The 25954-nt window shown below is 47.9% G+C and overlaps 1 protein-coding gene across 3 annotated transcripts in view; it reads right to left on the bottom strand.

The window, feature by feature from the left end:
- The window catches only part of NGEF (neuronal guanine nucleotide exchange factor), an 88490-nt gene that overhangs the window by 29034 nt on the left and 33502 nt on the right, over positions 1 to 25954 (bottom strand). For 2 of the 3 annotated variants that reach the window (XM_039855361.1, XM_039855363.1), the window contains one exon: positions 3696 to 3838. In XM_039855361.1, the coding sequence (XP_039711295.1) occupies positions 3696 to 3838 (143 nt within the window). Of the gene's footprint in view, positions 1 to 3695; positions 3839 to 4525; positions 4775 to 25954 lie in introns of those variants that run through there. The other variant, XM_039855362.1, reaches the window with a different exon arrangement.

The following is a 25954-nucleotide window of genomic DNA, read 5'->3' as shown; positions in this document are numbered from 1 at the left end:
TATATTTATGGAGGTTTAAAGAAACCAGGTTTCCACAGCTGACTTGGGGTCACTTTTCAACACAGCACAGTGCCTCTCTCACATAGTAGATAAGCAAGTATCTGTTGAATTGAACACCTTTTAAAAATGCAGTTTCCGACCTTCACAAAAGTGTCTAACTTTTTCGAAGTTTCGAAAATAAGTCTCATGTATGCAACGGTTGGCAAGTCATGGATGAAAATGATCTCCAACTTAATATGCTGAAAAGAGACATAAATATCAACATTGTAGGCAGCTGGGTTGAAAATAACATTTCTAGGATCACATTGTGGCAGACACTGTTGGCTGCCTTTTCTCCGTCCCCTCACACCCCTTCTTCCCAGCTGGCAGGGGAGAGGGGTTCTCTTTGGGTGCTGACCATTCTGTGCTCGGGGAAGGGGATGAATGTCGACTGATTAGAACTTGCTATGATAGTTCCCTTCCACTGGCCAGTGGTGGGTTTAGACATGAGCCTGTGACACAACCTGGCCGAAGAAAATAAGAGGACAGCTTACATCTTGGAGAAAGGCTTCTCAAAAAGATGTCCCTCCCCAATAGACACTTGAAGACAAACTGTCCTTTTTTGCTTTTGCACATGACTGCTTGAGGATGTGATGTCTGGAGCTGTGGCAGCCACCTTGTGACATAAAGCTCAAATGCTGAGCATAACGGAGGGAAAGGAGCTGGGTGATTGCTTGGCTGAAGGAACAAACTCTGGAACTTCCTACTTCTGGGCTCATTAACGGAGATAGAAAACTTCCATTGTTTGAGGTCATTTTTGCTGGATATTCTGTTAGTCTCAGCCAAAGACTCCCAATACATGCAATTCTAAAATTTTCTTCAAACGTTATTCTTCTTCCTGAAGTATTTAGAATACGAATTTAAAAACCCATTTTCCCGAAGTTACTGTGATTACAAGGCGTTAGACACGCCGTGTAACCATTTTTCATAACCTGTTTATTAGCTTTAAAATTCAGATTAAAAGAGAAATAGAGTAGCTTTACCTGAGAAACTATATGTGATCTGATTAAATTTCTGTACTTGATGTACTGTTACTACATCATGTTTTCCTATTTTATACCTTGCACATTCAGCGAGCACAACTTTATATGGGAATTAACCTTACCTCTAAAATCTCGCACCTGGTATTATATCCATGCGGAATTAAAGGCTCAGTTCCCATCTCCCCTAATTAAAATGATCTATTCCAGGCTGGCTGTGCAGCCCTGCACAAGAATGTAAGCCCCCAGCTCCTCTTCCCAAAGCCTCTGGAGTTGTTCAAAATCACATTCTCTGAAGAGAATAAGTTTTTTCTTTGAATCTTTCCAATAGAAACTTCTAAAGGGCAGGGATTTATTTTATTTTATACCAAGTACCTTCTATGTGCCAAGCATTCGGTAGGTGTCAGAGACAACAGTAACAGTGTGCGTGCACGCATGCGCACACGTGCGTGCACGCACACACACACACACACACACACACACGCACACACACACATGCAAGACGCACACACACGCACACCACCAATCACAGGGATTCAGGGCCCACGATCTATGATGCCGGCTGTATACCACATCATACATAACCCTGGCATAATTCTGTTCTGGCCTCTGTGGGAGCCACTGCAAAATCCAACACAGTGGCCTGCAAGAGGCCCAGGTATTCAGTTCACTTTTCTCCCCCCTCAGGCCCACTGTGTCTTTAGGAACCTGTCATCCTCTCCTGATACCTGGCAAAGACTTCACTTCATTCACAAAACTAAAAACAGGCAGGGCTGGTGTAGGGATCTGCCTAGCACAGGCCTCAAGTCTGTCATGAAGGGCGTGAGAAGAAGACAGTGACGACTGTGCTGTTCTTCGTCTGCTGGGCACCTAGTATGGGCCCAGCCCAGGAACCACAACAACAGTCACCATTATACCAACAGATACTGGCAGGAGGCCATGGGAGAAAAGACTCAAATGCCAGTCCCTACTACCAGAGTCCCCAACACTCGGGCCAGGGACCGGTACCGGTTTGTGGCCTGTTAGGAGCCGGGCCGCACAGCAGGAGGTGAGTGTTGGGCAAGCGAGCGAAGCTTCATCTGTACCTGCAGCCGCTCCCCAGTGCCAGCATCACCGCCTCAGCTCCGCCTCAGATCCTCAGGTGTTAGATTCTCATAGGAGCGCCGGTGCCTGGTGCCAAAAAGGTTGGGGACCGCTGCTCTACACTTTACCACGTGAGGAAACCGAGGGCCAGGATGGGCAGGCACCAGAGCTCAGGGCCCCTGACTTTGGGCTCATGGCACTGGCCCAGCAGGTCCAGTCATCTCGAGAGAGATGTCTCCACAGGCCCATAATGCAGATGGGAGGCTCTCTCTCCCGAAAGAAGAGGCTCAGAGCTCCCTCCACCCCATTTCCTCCCTAGTCATGACATTGACCTTAGCCAAAGAGAATTCCTTTCAAGATGGTGGAAGCCTAGGCCTTCAGCATTTGTCAGGGCAGAGGTGGCTCTCTTCACCACCAAGGACAATGTGGCAGGGAGGTGGGAGAAAGTGGTTTTCAGGAGTCTGTTCTCCTATCCGCAAACAAAGGGAAAGCCGCTGCCACCACCGCCACCCGGCCTGACAGGCTCCTGGAGTCAGCAGCCTAACAGCGTGCAGTGTATGTACCACCCCCTCAGCCTGGCAAGGGCTCAGCTCCTCTCAGGGTTCAGTTTGGAAAAACCCCTGCCAGGGAAGAGTGGGCCGCCCAAAGTTTCCCCAAGGCAGGGTCTCCTGGGGCAACAGACGCTCCGCTTCCACTCGAGGCACTTGGTGTCTATCTGAGCATTTGGGATAGAGGACAATAATTATGTTTAGGGAAGCAATTTTCTAAACCTAGGATTTGGATTTGGCAAGTAGAATGTCTGCTGCTCTGCAGACACTGAAGAACAAAATGATTTTCTAAGCAGCCAGTACCATTTTCTGAATAACGGAACCCACATTACCCATTCACTGCCACCTCTGGTGACAACGATGAGAACTAGTTTTATGTCATTAGCAATTTTTGACTTTTAAATGCAAGTGCTCCCATTCTTGGGACACCTTCTCAATCCACTTTCTGCATTTATGGGGCGTCAGCTGCAGCTGTGTGAAAGCTGGACGCCCGCAGGCTGCACCCCACACCTCCCCACCGTGTTCCAGGAAAGGCAGGGAGAGCAGGGCTCCCCTTCCTAACACAGAGGCCTGGGGCAGGGGGCTCCCACTTTCCTTCTCCTTTGCCTCTCCCCCTGTGCAAAGTCTACACTGTCTCCTCCTGAATGGCATCTGTCAGCCTGGCTGTCCTCTGCAGAGTCTCTTTGTCCAAGTCTTCCTCAGGCCCCTGTGCGGCTGTAGCTCATGGCCCTCCCCGCCACTCCTGCGTGGCACAGCAGTGCCTCACCTCTGGTCTCTCTGGCAGAAGTGAAAAGGGGACACAGAGCCCTCTCCCAGGACAGGGCTGGGCAGGTAGACCTCTCAGGAGGGGGCAGGACAGAAATGCATTTGCTAAAGCCAATTATAAAGCACTATAAATGTGGAACCATGTAAAACAAAATATGTCAAAACGTTCCTTAGCCACGTCACATACATTTGCTCACAGCAATGCAAGGGCTTCGCACAAGCAGGGGGGCCCTGGCAGAGTCCAGCAGCAGCCCACACTTCCCGCGGATGGGACACCCACCTATTTGTTCGATGAGGTTCCTCCAGGAGTCGGCGGGAATGGGGTGGATCCTTTGCAGGGCCTCTGTGAGCGTGGTGGGGCTGTCGGCCAGCGCCGGGCACTCCTCGGGCGTGGTCCCATTTCCCGGGGTGGAGGACGACTCGCTGCCAGAAAGAAGCAGGGGCAGGTCGCTTATTTTTAAGCGACGACACATCTTGGCGGGCTGGCGAGAGGAATCCGCACAGGGGGCCCTGGCCAGCTGGACCCGCGGGGACTGTCCAGGCTGAGCGGCCGCAGAGGCCACCGCCCCTCCAGGCCAGGCGGGCCCCACAGGCCCTCTCTGTCACCGAACCAGGGCGCGACCGGGTGATTCATTCCCACACCAGCCCGCCCAAACCTTCATGTTTTCGGAGCTCTAGGGCAGGCGTCGGAAACTTGGCGCGCCTTGCCCGCTCCGCGGCGCCGCCCGGACACCCCGACGGGTCCAGCGGCAAGGAGTCCAGCCGGCGCTGCGCACCCCGTGCAGCCCGCAGTCACCCGGTCCCCTTTAGGCTCCGGTGCTCCCGTCCCAGGGCCCTGCGACGCAGAGAGGGGACGCGGAGCGGGATGCGCGCACCCAGGGCGCCTGGGAGACGCCCCGGGGCAGGGGCGAGGGCGTCGGCTGTCCTGGCCCAACGCACCCTCAACCCCAACGCACCCCCAACCCGAGGCGGATGCCGGCACAACGGGGGCTGCTGGTGGCGAGGTGGGGCATAGGCCGTGGGTGTCGGCGTCCCTGGTCGAGGATGCGAGCTGGGGCCAAAGACTCGCGGGGGAGACGCGTGGGGGTCGGGACCGCCGCTCGTCCTCACCTGCCGGGCAGGTGTCCCGCAGCCGAGTCGCGCGCGTCGCTCTCCGAGGTGGAGCTGTCGTGGTCCACCGCGCAAGCTGCGCTGAAAGCTGCTGCCAGCAGCTCCATGGGGGCCGGCGGCCTGGCGGGCGCTGGCGCGGGGTAGGGGGCCACGCTTGGGGCCCGGAGCCGGGCCGGGGACAACGAGCGGGCTCCGGAGCGGGGTCGCAGCGCGCGCGGCTGGAGCCGGAGCTGCCACCGCCGCCGCTGCCGAGCGCTCCCGCAGGCGGGCGGGCGCGCGCGCGCGCCTGGAGACTCCCGGGGTTGCCACGGCAACGGGAGGCGGGAGGGGCGCGCGCGGCGGGGGCGAGGCGGGGCGGACGCGGGGCCGGGGAGCCCGGGCGAGGCGCAACCCTGGCCTGCGGGCTCCGACTGGGCCCGGGACCGCCTGCCTGGGCTGCGCCTCCCTCCCCCGCCGCGGCCGCGCCCCGCGGGGGTAGAGCCGGGGTAGAGGTGGGGGTGGGAAGGATGCGTGGGGGCGGGCAAGCTGCGCCCTCGGCTTCCCGCCTCCTCCTCGCTGCCTGGCTAGACCCCACCCGCTCGCAAGGCGAACTTGGAAGGTACGCGCGAGGCGACCCTGTGCCCTGCGCGCCCTAGGACCTACGCCTTGTCCACACCGCTCGTCCTCAGCGATCCCCCGAAGTAACCAGCCCCGGGATCCCACCTCTGCTGCCCCAGACTCAGCCTCAGGGGAGTGCGTTCTCACTGGAGGTGTCGCTGTCCTAGGGAGTCCAAGACAGACTGGGGTCTTAGCCCCTGCACGCCCGCTCCTGACCCTGACTAGGAAGAGGGGGGCAGCGCCAGGCCTCTTCCGGGCGCGTCTGGCCACCCTCGGAGACCCGCCGGCCCTGGTGGCCCGGGATGGGCATGGGGCCTGGTTTTCCTGCCAGGTCACATTGACTCGGAATCTAAACCTTCGTGTTAGCAGCTAGTTGAATCCGCTTCTGAATACAAAAAGCAAGCAAGAACTGGAGTTGAGTGGAGTGTGAGTGATCCCGTGCGACGAGGAAATCATCAAGCCTGCGGGCACACTCCCCGCTGGCCTCTCTGAGCCCAGCCCGCCCGCTTCCCTGGAAGGGCACTGGTGACAGTGGCTGCTCCTGAGGGCCAGGGCCAGTTCAGATGGGTACCTTCGGAGGACACCTGGGGGGAAGGGGAGGCGTGAGGGGAGCGCAAAGTGGAAAGTCTCCACTGCACATCCCGCCCACGGGGAATTCGTTTAAATTAACAAATTCCTTGTTTTTGGATGCAAATACTCCCGGTGGGAGGGGTTCAGTTACTAGTTAGTTGGCTCTAATAGGTTCCTTAGCTTGTCTTAGGTTGTCTAAGGTAACAGCTGGGGGAAGGGAGAAGAAAACTCCCCTCCCCAGGCACCAGGGCTGCAGCTGGGGCCCCTCCTGCCCCGTGCATCTCCCCCCAGTTCTGACTCTGGGAAAGGTGCTCAGGGTGACCACAGCCCAGTTCCAACAGCTGCCACTTAGCCCTAGTTCTCCTCTAGGGGCCAAAATGGACGGGCCTGATCTCTTGCACTTAGGGCCTCAGAGTGCCCCGTGACAACCGTCCGCTCTCCTTTTCCGAGCCACGCCCCTCGCTGCCTTGACTCAGTCCACAGGTCTCCAGACAGCCCTCTCTGGAGCTCTATGTTTTCATCTGCTCACTGGCCATCTGCGCCTGGGTGTCCCCTAAACACGTCACCAGTGCATTCTGTCTACTGAAAAATGATATGGACTAGGTGTTTCGTCACCAAAAGGGATTTATTTGGGAAAGAGAACGGGTTGCATTACATGTTACAATCCCACATTTACAAATTATCCTTATAATCAAAACTAAGATCTCCACCTCCTCTGATCCCTCCATCGACCCTCCTGACTGATTATACTTAAAGTTCCAGTCAGTCTTTATCAACTCACATCTCCCCACTGCCATCAGCGGCCAACCAGGAGAACAGGCAGAAGGTGAGAGCTGGTCCCCACTTTGCCTGTACCTCTCGTCACCCCACACATCACTGAGACCCCTGGACCCCCAAAGTCCTTTAAAGCAGTGACCCCCTCCTTGGCATTTGGGCCTCTCCCCACCCAGTTCATCCTCTCTCTGTCCCCTTTGTAGACTATGGGTCTGCTTCAGTCCCTCCCCTGCTTAAACACCCGAGCTGGAATGCCACCAACTGAGGGTGAAGGCGAGCCTCATGGTACTCTCCTGGGCTCTTCACCGAGCATCCCATTCTGTGCCAGCTTCCTCGGGCCACTGTCCTTGGTGATTCTCCTGAGGCTTTGTCTCCCCAGGCACGTTTCCAGGCTCTGGGTTTTTGCAAGGGCTGCTCCCTCTGCTGGGACTCTGCTCCTCTGGGGGAGTCCTCGCTCTTGCAGGCCAGGGTGCACAGGGCATCCCCGGAGATGCTTCCCCTGTGTGACAAGCACCATCTGTGGATGGGACCGTCCTTACATTGAGCCATGGGCTCCTCCAGAGTGGGCCCTCGCCTTTCACCAGGGTCCAAGGAAGAGGGTAATCACTAGGACCTGCAGCTTTGCATGGCTTCTCCACCCCTTGAATCGAAGGTAACATTGAGTGAAGCTGTTACTTTCACACTTTGCTGCACCAAGGGGAAAAGATTAATTTTTTAAAATCAGAAAATATTCCAGTGAAATTACATATATTAAGGTGAACATAATCAAACCTTCCCATTGAAAAATAAGCTAAAAATAACTTCTTAATTATAAAATCAGTTTAGAAAGTCGCTGAGTTCTGAAGGCATATAACCTTATGTTCTATTTTCTACCCTATTTAGTACTTATTAAGCAGGCTTATTCCTAAAATCTTCACTTAAGTGACATTTTGCTCGCAACATACTTTATTCACAAAATAAAGTATAGATAAATATTTCAAATATACCTGATTAACACATGATAGGCGTTCTATAAGTATTTGTTAAGGAATTAATGGTACGTTTTGAAAAAAATATTCGGCATTAAAAGAAAAAAAATAAATCGACAGGCCAAAAGGGAATTACTTTTGCTGAGCTGCGTCACCAAACCAAAATTTAATAACTAACCTAACTGCAGTTTCAGCCTCTCCCAGGAGTGGAATTCGAAGCCAGTCAGTATGGATTTTCCCGGTCAGCCCTGGTGAGGGCATCTGCTTGATAGGACCCCCTTTCTTCTCCTAAGGGAAGGTGTCCCTGGCCTGGAACAATCCAGTCTTTTAACTTCTTGGTCTCACTCTCTTTCTGTCTTTAAAAATCCTTCCATTTGGTACAAGTCATCAGAGAGCCCTTCCAGTTGCTACGTGGAATGTTGCAGATTCATGAATTGCTTAATAAAGCCAATTAGATCTTCCAATTTACTCAGCTGAATTATGTTCTTTAATATTATTTTACGTATTTTATCTAAAGATTGTTTATTTTTTCCTTTTGGTTATAAAAGGTAAATTTTTTTGGGGGGGGAAGTGGATTCTTATTTAGATAGCTACCTTAGTCTTCAGGAGTCCTCATTTATGTTTATAAGATGTAAGTTTATGTTTATAAGAACAGTTTATTTTCGTCACTCTCAAAGGACTTTTTCAGTTGCTTTGAAAACCAACAAATTTAAACCACATAGTCAGATCCAGCAGCAAATCCACAGAAGGCTACAGCCTCAAGGGATAAATGGAGCCCCAAAATCTAGGGAGAAAGTTAGGAAAAGGGCAAGATATAGCCTCTCTCACTGAAGCTCCAAGAAACCCATATTTGATGGATGCAAAGATTTTTCCACAAGGAGACTTGTCAAAAGTAGATCGTTCGGCTGTATGTTTGGAAGTATTTTACTGAAGAGTTGGAGGTGGAGATCTTAGTTTTGATTATAAGGATAATTTGTAAATGTGGGATTGTAACATGTAATGGAAATAAGTTAAAAACACAGTCGGTTTAGCCCTGTGTAGTAAAGCATTAATCATACACAAAGAGAAGCCTGACCTTTGTCCTAGTCTCCTGGGAGGTGATCTCTAAGCCATCAGAATGTTACTCTGATAAGAGTGTCTTTGCTTACCTGGGGGCATCGGGTCATGTAATAGCTCAACCTCCAGAGACATTGAAGACAGAGGGCAGCCACCTGGGTGGCCAGCCAGTTCTAGGTGATCAAGCTCCAATAAAAACTCTGGACACCAAGGCTCAGGTGTGTTTCCCTCCTTGGCAATATCATCACACACCGTTGCCGGGGAAATGTTAGCGCTGGCCATAGCACCGTGGGGACCGGACAACTGGAGGATCTGAGCAGAGCTTCTCTGGACTCTGTCCTGTGCGTCTCTTCCCTCGACTGATTGACATGCGTGGGCTTTCACTGTAATAAACTGTTATCCGTGAGTATAACTGCTCTCAGTGAGTCCTGAGTTCCAGCGGATTTCTGAACTGGAGGGTGGTCTTGGAGCCCCCTGAATTCTGCAGTGGGTGTCAAAAGTGAGGGTGGTCTCGGGGGCCGTCTCCTCACTCTGCAAGCCTCCAGTCTGATTTAGGGGACGGCAGCCCTCTCCAGCCTTGTTTTCCTTGATCACTTTTTCTCTCCCTCAGTCTGCCCTATGCACAGCTGCCGGTCAGTTTTCCTCAAACATATCTGATTCCACACACCTGTTACCTTAAGTGATTCCTCAATACCTTGCTGGTAATTCATTGCTAATGAAGTTAACTTACAGGCCAGGCCTTGTGAAAGCCGGGTCACCCCCGAGAGCTCCCACGGGCCTGCCCTGTGCTCCATGAGTACTCCCTGTTGCATGGTTTCTCTTCCCAGTGGACTTGAGATTTTGGGGGGCAGCTATGAAGATGGCATCTACCTCTGCATCCCCAGCATCCAGCACGTCCAGGAAGTACCAGGAAGTCGATGGTGAATAGGGAAATACACAGAAGCTGGTAGGTGTTATGTGGACATGTCCTTGATTTCGGTCTTTCTCCTACGGTTATTGGGTGCAGCATTAGCATTGCCTCTGTGTTACTTCTCGCCCTTATTTGGTCACGAAAGATGTTTCTTTAACTGACCTCTTTGGAAACTAGCAGGCTTCTAGGCTCAAGCTTGGGGGTGGTAACTGTGACCTGCTGTGGTGAGTCAAAAAACAACCGTTAAAACTGGACTCAATGTTTTAGGTGGGGTGAGTCTTTTGTTTTGTTTTGTTCTTGTTTTTTTTTTTTTTTTTTGACATGGTTGCTATAGTGGACAATTGTTACAGTTTTGGTTAAATAGAGAAAAGCCTAGAGGGATGCAGAGATGAAACCTTTGTCTGGTTTAAGGAGACATGCTAGCATAGGATAGGTTTCAGTGATTTGGGGGAGTGGGCACTGAGATCTTAGCGCTTAATTGCTAAAGATTCGATATTGCTATGCTGAATACATTTTCAGAGTCAAAGGCAGGTCGTCAAGCCTTGCTCTACCTCCGGGCAGGAGAGGCAGCCCGGGTGCTGTTGCTTGGCGAGGGAAACGTTAGAATTTCCAAAGCATTTTGATAGTTTATGTGTCCTTACTAGTGCCCTTGAAAGGCTGAGACAAAGGGTGGTCATATCTTCAATTATGAGATGCAGACAACTGTACGACCTTGAGAGAAATGCATTTCTCAAAATAAGCTCCTTGAAATGACTCACGAATGAGACACTATAACTCTCGTGTGTTTGTTTGAAACTGTGGAAGAATGGAAGATGGCCTCGACTGTGCGTTTCTTTGGTGCATTCCTAGCCAAGAGGTCCTGGGACACACAGGGTCCAAGGATTTGGGCTGTGGGCGATGTCATGGCTTTTGATCAGTAGGAGCATCGTAAAACAAGGGGACCCAAGGAAAAATACTGTTATGTCCAAGATATGTTGATGAAATTTGGAGAAAATGAGATAAGAATTTGCCTAGATAAACAGAATTTATATTTTAGGTTATGGTCATGGAGGTTTCTTATATCGTTAGTTGGAACTCAAACTGTAAAGGAGCCAATAGCTCACTTCCTTCCACTTAGGTTTATTCATTTTAAATCACCTTATAAACTACATAGTTAAATGTAACTTAGCCTTATATGGAGTGAGTTGTATTATGTATTATAAAATAGGAATGATATTATTATTACTATTACTGTATTACTGTTCAGGAAGTCTGCATTTATCACTAAAATACATTCACTATGGCAATGGAGACTATATTGCTTCATCATTAACCAAATGTAGCAAAATCATTTAAGGTATGAAATAATAAGGAAAAAGATGTCCATTCATAAGCAAAGTAGACTTGAAGGAATAGCATGTAGTTAACAAAATTAACGACTAGAAATTATTCACACACTGTTCCTTGAAAATTGCAAGTAACTGGATTTTAGAGAAGTATTTTCCACAAGAAGTAGTACGATAACTTTTAATTTCTCATTGAAACAAATCCCTCATCCTTTCAACATAGTAGAAAGAATGTTCTTTGTTGAGTCACCAGAACTAAGCATTCAAGGATGTAGAGTCTCATAAAAAGACCACTATGTCTTTGTTAGAGACCAGTCACTTTACGGGACCTCTTAGAGACAGGAATGAGTGTACCACCAGACGAAGTGCCCATTCTGGGTTCCTGACCGCCCATCATAATGTTGACGATAACGCCTGTCTTCCCAGGAATTCAGAGCTTTTGACTACTTTCAATATTTCTATTTTGAAGATTCTAATAAAAGAACTGGGGAGATCAGCATAGAAATCAGCACCAAACAAATGAATGTTATCCTAAAGAGAAAGCATGGTATTTCAAAAACATGCCAGATACACAGCCATCAGAGAGGTTTGAAAATGGATGGGCTGTTAGCTAGCTAAGGCTTGCAAACGGTCATGTGCCTCTGGGCATCTATACCACCGTTGTGGGTGGGTGGGTGGGTGGGGGGTGATCTGGACCACCCACATCGTAAATCTGCAAATGCTCATAACTTTAGTAAAGAGACTCTACTTCTAGGAATATATCCTAATGAATTGTAGGAATCCATGTGAAAATATTAACTAAGAGAATGTTTATTATAGTGTTATGTATAATAGTGAAATATTTGGAGCAACCTGAATATCCAATAATAGAAGATTGACTATTTAAATTATGACATATCTCTAAAATGGAATGTCATTAAAAATGATATTCAAAATATCTAATAATCAGGAAAGATGTCCATAATATGGTGAATAGACAGGCAGATTCCCAAACCGGATGGTAGTATGATCTTCTTTGGTTTATAAGTCGATTTATCAAGATGGAATTTTAAGCACACACATATGTTTAAAACAGGGCTGGAAGAATAATTTCCGAAAACACTTCTCAGAACTTGCAGTCGATTAGTTGGAGTCTGAGAGAACTTTCCTCCTTTTACTCATATGTGTTTAAAAGTTTTTCTACAATAAATGTGTCACTTATGTAATAAAGGGGAAAAAGTTACTTTTAAAAAAACATTGGTCCCTTAATTGCATAAATTTAGAGCATGAGTTTAAAGCATTCTCGTAGCCGGAGGGAATCCTGATGAACTTGAAAAATTGGGCCGAGCTATCTTGTGTTCTCTAGATTTACTTGGGAGAAGACATACCTCAATTCATTACATAAATCTATCTTTTCAAAATCTCTTCAGTTCCCAAAGAATCATGAATTCAGATTTATAGTAGATTACTTTCTGGCATCTCTTCAATTAAAGCGCTTACCTGGCATTCTACTCTCCATGGTTATAAAAATAGTCTTTTTCCAGAAATTCCCCATTTCCTTCTGTAAATCTACGTGTATGATTCCTAACCAGGATGCTTCTTCCTTTTCTCCTCAAGTCATGGTTCCATCAAAGGGGTCATCACGGAAATCACTGCCTCCCATCAAAGGCAGGTCACCCGAACACCACAAGCCCTTCTCTGCCTCTCCGCATGGGCACATGGCACCTGTGCTGGCTCAGATGCTACCTCCTCTGTGAAGCCCACCCCCATCCCATGCCGTAGCCGGCTCACTCTTAGGATTTCCTATTAGCAGTTTGCCGGGACTTTTCTCAAGGCTCGATCACTATCTTGGAGAATTATTTCTCTGTCCTACTGGACTGTGCACAGTGATGGGACTCAGCCTAATTGACATCACCCCACTTGCGGGTCTCGTGGGCAGAGAACTTGCACATCCTGGAGCTCAAGATATGTTTGCTGAGTGAAGGCAGTTGAAGGAGGCTCGAAAGCACAGACATTCTTTTGGTATCATTTACCAGTGCCTCTCAGTAAATTCCAGCCATAGAAACATCTCATAAACCCTTTTCTTTCATCCACTAAATACAAACCTCCCATCCTTGCTACTCCTTTTAAATGTGACTGTACCTTTAGCTAAAGTACTATTATTATCTGGGGGGTGGAGAATCAGACTACCCAGCGAAGAAGTGAATTTCGCTTTTGTTTCTTTACCTCCTGACCGTTCAGCCCCACTCCAAGCTGATCAGTCGATGTTTCTTTTCCTAATTTTAAAGCTGTATCTCGTTTTTTTTCCACGCGGTGAAGACTGCATGCTAAATGATCGCTCTGTCTAGAACGTGGCTCAGCCCTCGGAGTAGCTTTTATCTGTCACGGAGTCAGCGGGATCTCTCAGGCTCAGGGTAAAATGATGGTCCTTAATAGGTCTCCCTTGGCTTCCTAACCACCGGGGTCTTTTGTAGGTTCCTCAGAGGAGTGTCTTAAGCTTGCCAGAAATACATTCTTCCGTTTGAAATTAGCATTTGTTCTTAAAAAAAAAAAGAAGAGATTCTAACCTTTTGTCAGTTAAATGTTTTCTCTAAGAAGTGATGGATTCTTACCAAGAGGGAGGAAGGTCTTCTTGACACAGTGAGTCAGAGGAATGACAGAACGGGGTAGGAAATTTCCTTCCTGTTGCAAACACCTGAGCATACTCGAGGTCCCTTGCTTACCCCAGGGTCCTCACTGTCCGCATTTGACACACTGTGAATCCCCATCAATTATGCACTTACCTGTTGGAGCGCTCTCAGTTTTCTGGGATGAAGTTCACTGTTATTACCGAATTGAAAATCTTCAGGGGAGACAGGCACTCACGGACATTGCCGATGGGAGAGCAAAGCTGTCCAGCCTCAGATGGGAGGGACTTAGACCGTAACGAGCAAAACCACATGCGTGCAATGGGCTGAATGTTTGCGTCCCCTCAAAATTCACATGCTGAAATCCTAACCCCCAAGGTGATGGTGTTGGGAGCCGGGGCCTTGGGAGATGATGAGGTCAAGAGGGTGGGGCCCTCATGAATGGGGTCAGTGCCCTCGTAAATGCAACACCCAAGAGATCCCTAGCCTTGGTCTTGGATTTCGCAGCCTCCAGGACTGTGAGAAGGAAATGTTTGTCATTTCTAAGCCACCTAGTCTGTCATAGCAGCTAGATTGGACCCGGCAATTCCATTTCTAAGAATTTTCCCCGAGGACACATCTTGAAATGAGAAACAAGGTATACGCGAGGCCATTCCTTCACCGCGGCATTATTTTTGAGAGCAAAATATGGGAAGCCATTTACATGTTCATCCAAAGCTTGGCGGAAGGCGCCATGGCAATGACGCAGGAGTCTGGCACAGCTGCGGGGAGGAGAGTGAGGGTGGCACTTGCGAACCGACACCCGCCGAGCCTCAGTGTTACGTGACCACGGCGTACGCGGCATGTGGACGAAAGGAGGCAAAGTCACACAGTTACACGCACTTTCTTTTCCCCAACAAGAAGCACAGGAAGGGAAAAAGAGAAATGAGCAACGACGGGTATTTCCGGAGTGGGGGTAGAGGGCAAAACCTTTCTGAGGGTACCTTTTTTTACAGTTTCGACTTGTAAACCGGGCAGATGTTTTACATATTCAAACAGTTTCTTAAAAATCTAAAAATGTGGGGAAAATGTCAAACCCTATAATTAAAAATAAACCGAAGCGGACGAACTTAAATAGTTATCAAACTGATACCATAACCACACTGAAAAAAATTAATTCAAGTAATTTTGGAATTAAGGACATTAATTAATAACATCCCCAAGATCTATTCTAGGACTAAAAAAAGCAAAGAAATCTTAAACTTTATTTAGTAGGTGTGTGAGTCGAATTATGTCCCTTAAGAAGTCCTGACACCTGGTACCTGTGAATGTGACTCGATTTGGAAATGGGGTCTTTGCAAGCATAATCTAGTGACGGCGCTGTTCTCCTGGATTAGGGTGGGGCCTAACCCAATAACCGGTGTCATTATAAGAAGAGGAATTAGGACACAGAGCCTTAGAAACACGCAGACAGGAAAGTGCTATGTAAAGATGTTGGGAGAGATCGGAGTGATGCCGTCTACGAGCTAAGGAATGCCAGGGCTTGCCAGCAGCCACCAGAAACTGTGACAAAGGCGTGGAACAGGTTCCCCTAGAGCCTTTAGAGGGACTACCAATGCTTTGACTTTTGACTTCCGGTCCCCAGAACCGTTTTTAAGCCATCCGGTTTGCGGTACGTTGTTACCGCCTAGGAAACTAACATGGTAGATTTGCTGTTGGCTGTGGTACGAGGACAGCGAAATTCTTCTGTGTGGATGTGTAGCATAGAGGAATAGCCTCCACTATACTGACGTTGAGAACCAGGGTCCTTGGCGTTAGAAAACAGAGGTGATGAGCGAGGCAGAACGCCGGGTGCTGGGCTGGTGTCCGTGAGAACTCTCCTAGCTCTGTCCGCAGGGAAGTCCTAGAAGCAATGCCACGCCAACGGCGATGAGCGCATAGAGCTTGGTCTGTATACTACCCTGCCCTTAAAGGATCTAGGGCTCTTTTAAGAAATGGCTGACTCAAGGTCTGGGATACAGAATATATATGAAGTATCTTGCTGTGTCAGAGGCAAGAAAGTGCTCATAGATGGAGGGATATTTCAAAGGGACATAGTAACCAGCTTAAAGGGGCTTCTACCGGCCAAATTTACGACAGTTGGAGCATCAAAAGGAACGTGACAGCATTCCTTGGACTAAACACAGTAAATTAAACAATGAACCACACCATGCATCCAGAGTGATATTCAAAAACAAAATTCCCAGTGCCGTGGTTGCTTCGGGAAGGCTCAGCAGTGCACGCCAAAAGCCATCGCTCGAAACGTTAATAGGAAAGAGGATACGAACATGGTCTCAGACCATCACCTTACAGAGAACTTGTTAGTTGCAAAAGGAAGAAATGTACCTTAACTCTGGAGCAATCTGGCAGCTTTTGAATTCACCAAGGGATCAAATTTAGCATGAGGCATAGTGGGCCAGCTGACATTTGTGCCTCCTGATGGGATGCAGTTTGAAGTACCAGGGTGCATCCTTGCTAGAAACGATTCACCTGGAGAGAATCAAGCGTCTAGCCCTAACTTCCAGTTTAAAGGAAATACAGTGAGTAATGGAACGATTTAACACACTGCAGCGTGAAGCAGACAAACCCACATTCTGCTGTGGATAAGCCTGTGGGTTCAAAAAGTCAGTCCTGAAAATCAAAACGGGGAGACCGTTTAGGTTATAGGACCCACTAGTGCAGTGTTTGAACTTGATTAGGTCTTGATTCGCAAACCCTAGCTTTCAAATACACTTTGGAAGCAATCGGGGAAATTTGAATATAGACTGGTCGTTCCATAGATTATGGAATGAGTGTGAGTTTTTTAGGTGTGATAATGGCATTGCGATTATGCGGAAGTTGTTGGCTGGACATTTAGGGGTAAAGCATTATGATGCCTGCAATTCACTTTCATGTGGTTTATTGGAAATAGAGGAGGGAGAAAGAAAATACAAATATACAAGGCGTTAATTTTTGAATCTATGTCGAGGGCATGTAAGAATTGTACTAGTCTTTCAATTTCTCTGTATGTTTATGGTTTTTTTTTCCTTTATAAAAAGTTGGTGAAAAGGAAAAAAAAACGTTTTCAGAGAAATAGCTCATTTGGTTTATAGAAATCTATTAACATTTAAGTTTAAACGTAGTCAGATGTAAGGTATAGAACATTGAGTTTGGGATGGTGTAAACACTGACGAAGTGAAGTGGCCTCTGCCAGTTGCCTTGCCGAGCTCAGGAGCCCTGGGGTGCTAGGACCTGCGGGAACATGAGCCCCAGGAAGGCAGAGACTTTGATCCCCTGTGTCCACTGCCAAACCCCCAGTGCCTAGGGCAAAGCCAGGATCACAGCAGGTGTTCAAAAGGCATCCATCTTATGAAGTGACGTGTACATAGCTCAGTGATAAATCTCTTTGATTTCTGATTATTTTTTCAGGATAGACTCTTGGTTTGTATTGCTTTTCACATATTTTATGACATTTTACAATAGGCTATACTGGTTTACACTCTCTCTGCACTGTCTCCATTATTCAGTACTAGAATTTTAAGCAATTTGCCAATTCGATACATAAAAATGATAATCTTGTTCTATTTTGCATTTCTTTACTAGTGAAGTTGATTTTTAAATTTATGATCATTTATATTCTTTTGTGCACCGTCATTTCCTCTCATTTGCTCATTTTAATTTTAGGACGTGTATGTTTTTCTAACTGCTTTATAAATACAGTGTGTGGTATTGTTTGCATGAGTTTTTTTTTTTTTTTAAACGTGGCTCACTTCATAGGTTTTCCTATGAAATAAGAATCCTAAAATAAGTTACTTTTCCTTATTTCTAAAGGACGTATGAATCAAAGTATCAGTGAGGGCTGACAGGTGCTCAGTGATGGGAGTCGGGTAAACTCTGCCCCCCTCCGCCCACCGGGATTCTAGGCATTACTTTCCCACTGGAGGGTGGGGCAGGGTGCTGGTCCAGGCCATGAGGATCTGGGGGTCAGAGAGGAGCCCCCCAGGGTCTTTCATGCCAGCCCCTGCCTTCAGTTGTACTGCAGCTTTACAGAAAAGACAACCAAGGGACAAGACCTCTCCTTGGGTACACGCTGTTCCAGGTTCAGGTCAGAGGCGTGGGAGTCGGGGGAGGTTCTTCGGTCCTGACGGTAGCTGTGACCTTGGGTCACTGTCAGGATGTCCCCTCCCACTCCCTGTCTTCCTGCCACTGTCTGAGATGGTGTGACCTGAAACTGTCACCATCAAAAGCAGACTTGCCCTGTCTGCCAGTTCAGTCTCTACCTCACTGATATATGGCGAACTTCACCACATGCCTCAGGATAAGACGCAAGGAAGGGCAGCTGACAAATTGTCAGCAACTGCCAAACCGTTCAGTAATTAGTTTATTCCACGAGTGACTATTCAGCATCCGCTACCTACAAAGCTGCGACAGACGATCGGGTCTCAGTGCCGTGGTGACGTCAGGCACGTGGACGGCTTCTGCTGATTTCAAACGTTTGTTATGTGGAAACCCCAAAACATCCAACGATGAGGTGCTGATAATAGTATACTGTTTCTGAAAAAGTGTGCATTTTGAGGGTACATTGTTTCCCCTTTATAGTCTCCGAAGGATGTATCGTATTGTGTTTCCCATGTAGAGGCCTAGTGAATAATTTTTGTAAAATCGCTGGATGAATTACATATTTAAAGTTGTAAACTTACATTTTCTTTGTTTAAAAGTTAATTAACTGTAGGAATGGAAGACTTTCTTTAAGAATTTGGTAATTTTACGGGAAAACTTCAGTGAGACTTAGCACCTTTATTTTCCTTTTTTCAAAGAGGCTGGATTTTCACTTGGGGTACCTAAGGTTGGGTCCCCCTGAGCTGAAGGTTCGAGCGTAGGTGATTCATTAAGGAGGAGCCCCCAGGAGAAACGAGGGAGCGAGACAGGAGGAAGCGGGACAGGAAGCAGGAGCCAGAGAGAGAGAGGAAACGCCGAGCAACGGAGCCGTTACAGCCAGCGCCGAGGTCTCGGCGGCTCCCACAGCGGACTCTGCAGCGTAAGCCACCCCTGGGGCTTGTCCCCGCTTGTGACAAGGAAGCTGCAATTTTTTATACTTTGGCAACAGTCGGTTTTTGCCTAAAGGCTTTGCGGAATGTGTGTGCGTGTGTGTGGGGGCAGGTACAAGAAAGGGAGAGAGGCAGGTGGGGTAGGAGGGGCCTGATGATAAGCATTTTGCCCAGACTCTGAGGTGTATGAGTAGGATTTACCTTCTACCCCAGCATCTAGAATGTTCCCAGTGTCTGAGTTATCTATTGCTGTGTAACAAATAACCCCAGGACTTTGCAGCTTATAGCAACATTTATCCTCCCGTGCAGCTTCTGTGGGTCAGGAAGCCCATGGCTCTGGCCCACGGTCTCACGAGAGGCTGCGGTCCAGCTGCTGCCAGGCCCGGAGGCTCCATTTCCGAGCTCACTCACGCGGATGTGGCAGGAAGCCTCAGTTTCTCGCCACGTGGGAACTTTCCTTGGGCTGCCTGCCAAGCGTCCTCATGATGTGGAAGCTGGCTTGTCCAGAACGAGTGATCCACGAGACTGGTGCCCACTGCCTTTTGTGACCTCGACTCCAATGCACACCCTGTCACGTCCACCTGTCTGTTAGAAGCGGTCACAAAGCCCAGCCCACACTCCTCGGTGGAACGTGAGTCTCAGGCGGTGGGGTCACCGGAGGTGACCACATCTGGGAGGTGGGCTACCACATGCTCTGCCAACTTTTTTGCTAGAAGTATTTTGAGGACAATCAGTGCTGCTCTCCCATTTGGTGAGTGTGACACTCCCCAAAGCAAAGACTCCAAAGTTGACAAGGACACTGGACCCTTTCTGGGTTCTTCTGCTGTCCCTTTAGCCCTCTCCAGGGGGCTGCATCGACCCAGGCACTTCCTCTTTAGACACAGCAGACTCTGCGAAACGTGCCACCTGTGATTTGACAGTCTGCCTCGAACGCAAGTCCGGCCACCTCCTTTCCGTAGCTCACACAGGTTCCTCCCTCGCCCAGGCACGACAGCCTTCTCTTGGCAGACAAGTGACTGTGCAACCTGGGAAGACCTGAGTCCTGGTATAATAATTAAACTCGGCCAGAATAGAGCATGCTATTCTGCAGTGTGAGGTCAAGAACTCTTTGGAGGTTTTATCGTTGCGTGACTGGCAGTGGCAGGATTTGAGGCTGACAGCACCAATTACCCGTGTCAGAGAGAAAAAAGGAACTGGGGAGGTCTGACACTCTCTTTCAGGGTGCTGCAGGCTCGGCTGCTCGGGGGTGCCACCATGGTGCCGAGAGGCCTCTGTTTTCTACCTCTGTAGCCCGCACCTCCTCTCCCCCATTCCCTATGTGCGAAGAACCCTCAGTACATTGTTTATGGGTGAAACAAGTCGTTTCTTCCATGGATGACATGCTCAACGGTATTGCTATCGTCAGTGTAATAGAAAATTTGGGGCGGGAAGCTTTTTATAGCATCTCTTAACGCAAGCCAGAGGCAGGATATCGAAATGAAGCTCAGCGGAGGCTTTGCTGCCAGAATGAAAGTTGAAGGAAAGGCACGAAATGATAAAGACCCTGTGAGGGCCCCGGGGCAGTCCAGGGATTAGAAACCCAGATTGCTGAAGGATGAAAGGGTAGATGGGCTTCAAGGCCTTCATCTGCCCTCCAGAAGGGCTCTGCTGGAGACAGGTGGGACTCCGCCTCAGGCAAGAACCTGGAATGTGCATGCTCTGCATAGTGATTGAGACGGAGCTTTAAGAATAAGGCCGGGGTAATGCTAATGGAACTGGAATTATGAAGATAAACTCCAAGCGCAATACGTAAGAATCATACGAGAATTGTTAAGATAGGAATTGCAGTGGAAATTCGAGCTATTCGAACTCAAACAGACGGCACTGTTTTAAATGCTTTCTATGCGTTCCTGCATTGGGTTCTCACGCTCTGTAGGATAATACTTATAAATTTCAGGAATTGTTTTGCTCCTTGGCATTCCCTTTATTTTCCTCAACATTGCTTTCTCCACCATGTGGAAGGAAAGGGAGTTCTGTAATGAAACGGACAGGTCCAGTGACGGAAAGTCACCTCACAGGGCGATAGAATCATAAATCCCTAACGGGGCAGACACGGCGGGTAGTCACGTCCCAGGCCTGTAACTTCTTTAGTGAAAGTTTATCTTTGCCTGAAGCAAGCCCTGTCCATTGTTTTTGCGCATCCGGCTTAACACACTTTCGAAATAACCCCCCTGGAGAGAGCACATAGTGTTGTGAACTGTCCTGTGACCCACCTTCCTGTAATCGTCCTCGCCCGCCCTCCTTAATTCCAAATGCATAAAAGAAGCTGCAAAACTGTCATTCTCCAGAGCATTTGAGATCCCGCTTCCCAGCAACTGTCGTCAGTTGGGCTCAAATAAACTCATAAAAATTTTCTACGGGTTTGGATGTTTCTTACATCGACACGCAGTGGATGGAAGTTGCAGGATTTCTGGAAGATGATCTATCGCTGCGTTTAGTGCTTTCTGCTGATTACTCGCACGGTGATTGCTATGCTTTTCTAATCATAGATTAGTTACCTTCACATGCCAGTTTCTCTAAGGAAATAGTGTTATTTGCCAATCGGTGTTTTGGGGGTTTGTATTTTCTTGCTGGCAAGCCTTAGGAAGATGATGGATCGCCTTAATCAGCCGACCTTTGAAAAGGGATTAGTGCATCTACCTCTTGATATTGTTGGTTTAAGTCTCAAAATGAATGAATAAATGAATGAGAAACAAACAAACAAATAAGTAAGTAAATAAATAGATAAATAAATAAATAAATAAGGCCAGAGGATGGTTGACTTACATCTGTTAATGAAAATTAAGAAATGGGACAAAATTCTCAGCATCCCTGTCCCCTGCGTAAGGGTTATCTGGCCACGGCCAGAATCTCCCCTGCAAGAGCAGCTGTGGGTTTGCGCTAGGAATGTGCAGTCGAGGCCACAGCTCTCTCCATGGAGCACAACTGGGGTGATCCGGGCCCGAGACCTTTCCAAGGAGGAAAGCGTCAGAGCTGCACAGCTAAGGGCTCCCGGACCGTGGTCTACGGGGCCTCGGGGCTTTCTAGGAAGCTACCGGGGGAAGTGGTTGCTAAATGTCCCCCTGCGTCACCAATAAGGGGTTTTGTGATAGAAACCAGCACTCAGAACAGCAGAGCTGCTCAATAAACATTCGTTAAATGACGAGCACGTGAACGGATGCCTCTGGTTTGCAGGGCTGAAGCATCTGCCCAGAACAATGGTTTACGTTTTAGAACGGCTAACCACAAAAGTGATTCGCTCCTCCCATCGATATGTGGGTAGCAGAACGGATTGTGTGCACTGCCCAGCTCCAGGGGCGCCTTCTACATACATGGCGGTGTAAATGGTGCCCTCTAGAGGTGGGGCCTGGAATCACATCTTCAACTCAGGAGAGGCACGGATCCAGATCATTCATTCGTGCATTCATTCATTCCTTCATCAATTGTCTTAGGCCTGGGGATGTGACAGTGAACAAAGACACCAGCCCAGTCCTTGAGCTAGGTATCATCTAACAGAAAAGATAAGTCACCTGGAAATTATAAATTAGTATATGTGATGCGGATAGTACAGGGTTCTCAAAAAAAGTTTCTAATGCTGCCCGAGGCAGGATGTGTGTGGGAGGCGTGGTGATCAGGGAAGGCTTTCTGGAAGAAGCTAAGCGAGACCCGAAGGGTGAACAGAAACCACCTAAGCAGCAGAAGTGGGTGGGGGAGCAGTAGGTGCAACGGCCCCGAGAAGAGAGCACTTCCGAATCACTGAGACGTGACGACGGGTGACACGCGTTGACACGCGTTGGGTACCGGTCACTGTTCTCAGCACATGACAGATATTAGCTTATTGTTTTCTTGCTCATCCCTCCAATAGCATGAGTGTTATCTCCAACTTAAAGATGAGTAAACTGAGTCAAGGAAAGGCTGAGTGACTTGCCCAAGGTTACACCTAGCAATAATGGAGCAAGAGTCAAGAGTCTGCAACCTTCTATTGCCCCTCAAGGTGTGCGTGTGTGCGTGCGTGTGTGTGTGCGTGTGTGTGTGTATAGATATAGACATAGATTTTTTTACTTTTCCTGAACCATTGGAGGCTCAGTTGCTGACCCGATGTCCCATCATCCCCCAACACTTTTTAGTGGTTTTTTTTCTACAACCAAAGACTAGTTCCTACATAGTGAAAACACAAGCAGCAAAATCAGGAAGTTAATTCTGATACATTATTGCCAACGAACACTCAGAGTCCATTCGGACTTCACCTATTGTCTCAATAATGTCTTTTATAGCAAAACGACCCACTCCAGGGTCACCTGTTGTGTCTAGGTGTCCCCGTCTCTGTCGCCCTTCAGTCTGGAATAGTTCCTTAGTCTTTGCTCAGCGATTATACCCTTGAGACTTTTCAGGCCAGTTGTCTTGCAGATATTTCCTTGATTTGGGTTTTTCTGATACCTTCCGTGATTATATTCAGGTTTTGTACCTTGGGCAGACTTGTTTAGTTTGGCAGAGTTTTGAATTTATAAATGTGAAGCCACAAGGACAGAGGCAGTTTGTATGTGTTGGGCCCCAGCCACGTGTTTTCTGGTTTTCTACCTGGCACTTGTCCTTTGTAGGCTGAGGTGACCGAGGCTTGGGAGGACTAAGGACTGATCGACACGCTGGTATGAGGATGCCCCGGGACTCAGCCCCACTCTAAAACTCTCTGATATCTTCACCGTCTGAGGACCCTCCTGCTCACAGCAAGTTGGGTCTTGAAGGCGAGAGAAACAGGCTTCCCGGGTCCACCCTCCCTGGCTTCCGCATCCTCCTCAGAGCCAGCCGAAAGGGAAAAGTAAAATTTTTTAAATTAAGAATTTAAAAGAATTAGAAAAAAAATGTGACCAATACGATACAAGATTATGACTAACAGAAGGAACAGAATAATTAACATTATGCGTAAGGGATAATAGAACCAATAACGTAAAGTTTAAGAAACAAAATTAGGTTACTGAGAAGTTATGGCTATAGTCTGGCAAACAGAGAAAAAAGCCATTTAAAGGATTATAGTGAAAAAGAAATAGGAAATAAAACAGTAAGTTCAAACCCACAAACCCCAGAAGCTTAGGGATTTAAATAAAAATGAAAAGATAAAATCAAGGGGAAGAAAAAGGATTTGACATTAAAGCAAAGACAGAAATACTAAATTTTAATAGTGGTAATAATGATAAGGGTAAAATACAAAAGGGAAATATTTAAAAGGTGATTGAAACAGAGGGAAAATAAGAAGGAAGGTAAAAAGGCAAAGTAAGAAAGCTTAAAAATGAAAATAATGATAGGCAAAATAAACTAGATTAACAAAATAAGGCAAAATAAATCTAAACGAACCATTTAACAAGCGAGAAGATGGCAACAGTTTCAAACACTAAAGATACAGTTACGAGTAGGTAAAATTCACGTGTCAAGCTCGGCCTGACACCTATTATTATTATTGTTGTTATTTCAAATGTTAAAACAGTCAGCAAGTCTAAGACACTGTTTGACCCCTTAAGATCTGAGTTCCTTGCAAGTTCCTGAGCCTCTGACTGGTCACCTCGGGGGCCTGGGTGGGAGGAGGGAGAGCTGGGTGGGGGGGGTCTCGCCTAACTCAGGGTCACACCTGAAAGAGCCACTTGTCCTGCAGCCCACATCAGCGAGGCCTTATGAGAGGGCGAGGGATGGGGGTGGACAATATGCTCTTTCAACTTCCCAAAGAGGGAAAAAGTTTAGAACTGCTGAAAATAAGATCTAGCTGTCAAAAGTATATGAAATTAGCTGCACAAACTGTGAAACATAACTAAGTCACAGTTATATTTGTTCTGAGGCAGTGTGAGAATAGTAACAAAGTCAGAGATACAAAAGCCAGACCTCTGCCATCACCACGGCCAAGTGGCCCGAGTTCCTTCAACTGCTCTAGATCCCTTGCTGGTGGTCCACAGACTGGCTGGGCCTTGCCCGGGCCTCGGCTGGTGCCCCGGTGGAGGGATGCCAGAGAGGAAACTGAGTTTTGATGCTCCATCCGCATTTCTATTGCCTAGGGCACTGGTCTCCTGTCTTACTGGGGAGGGTAGAGAAGTGGGTTATCTCCAAAAGGCAGCTGGGCAGGCAGACGTCTCCAAGTTAGAGACACTGCATTCCTGCCAGGGCTGCAGGGAGATTGGCCTATCCCTGTGGCATTGCGACCTGGCTTTGTGAGAGCCTTGTTCTGCTCAGTCTCGGGCCAGTATTGGGCCAGTCTGCATGGGTGTGCCTTCAAGAGGTCTTTGAGTACCCAGGTTGCAACCTCTGTCTAGGGAATCTGCATTCATTCGTCCGTCCATCCAACCATCCATCCATCCACCCACCAACCTATCCATCCATCCATCTACCCATTCCTTCATTCATTCATCAATCATTTCTCAATTGTTTGCAAATACTGAGTGCTTCCAGCATGTCGGCCATGTACCAAGTGCTCATGAGGCAACAAAATTTGCCATGGTCCTGCCTTCAAGGAGCCTACATCCTGTGCCCCCTAGGACACCATGATGAGAACTGATGATTCTCCCCAACCTCTTGGCAAAGGGGACCTGGGCGGGGAGAGGGGGTAGAGGGTGGGAGAAGGGGCCTGAGGGTCTCTTCAACTCTTGCCTTTTTTTAAAAAATGGCTTTCAAAAAAAATGAACATGATAAAAACTAAACTTCTATTGTGGAAAATTTCAAACATATGTTAAAGTAGACAGAAAAGTATAGTGAACGCCCCAGACACTTATCACCAGCTTCAACAGTTAAAGACTCTGGCTTATCTTCCTTCATCTCTGCTCCCGCCCACTCCTTCCTGGGCCTGGATTATTTTGAAGTAAGTCCCAGACACCATATCATTTCATCCAAACTATTTCAGAATGTATCTCCGAAAGATATGGACTTAAAATCTAACCACAAGACTTATTACATCCCTAAAAAAAATCGATAATTTTTTGAACATCATCAAATAGCTGATCCATGCTCAAATTTCCCTGCCGGTCTTCTAAACTTTCCCTCCCACTGTGTTTGTTTCAAACACAATTCGAATAAGCCTACACGTGGCAACTGGCGATACCGCTTTCCTCTCTGAATTGCCCCCTCTCTTCCTATTTTCTCCTTGCGCCTTGTTGAGAAATTGGGTAATTCGTCCTGTTCGTATTTTGCTGACTGTATCTGCGCTGTGTTGTTTCACCTGTCCCTCTCTGTCCCGTAGTTTCTTATAAATCAGCAGATCCAGAAGCCGTAGAGCCAGGCTGCGTTGCTTCAGCTCCTATTTTGCCCTACATGACTGAGTAATGGCGAAACCCACTAACAGCTTCTTTGAGTCACGGAGGCAGCCCCCAGCCCACAGTGACTCAATGTTTGCTCCTTGCATTTCCAGATTGTACAGACTGGAAGACACTCCCAGTGACAACCCAAACTCGCGTGTACGAACGTCTGACGAGCTGCCCCCAGGGTTGCGGTGCATTTCCCGCGAAAATGCATACAGTTTCCCATGTGGAAACTGGGCCTTGCCCCGAATCAGTGTGCAAAGACACCGTGTATGCATGAGTCTTGGGG

This window comes from Pteropus medius, unplaced genomic scaffold, assembly GCF_902729225.1.
Source record: "Pteropus medius unplaced genomic scaffold, Ma_sr-lr_union100, whole genome shotgun sequence".
NCBI lineage: Eukaryota > Metazoa > Chordata > Mammalia > Chiroptera > Pteropodidae > Pteropus > Pteropus medius.
Note: the sequence above shows the minus strand (reverse complement) of the source record. Positions and strands in the feature narration are given on the sequence as shown.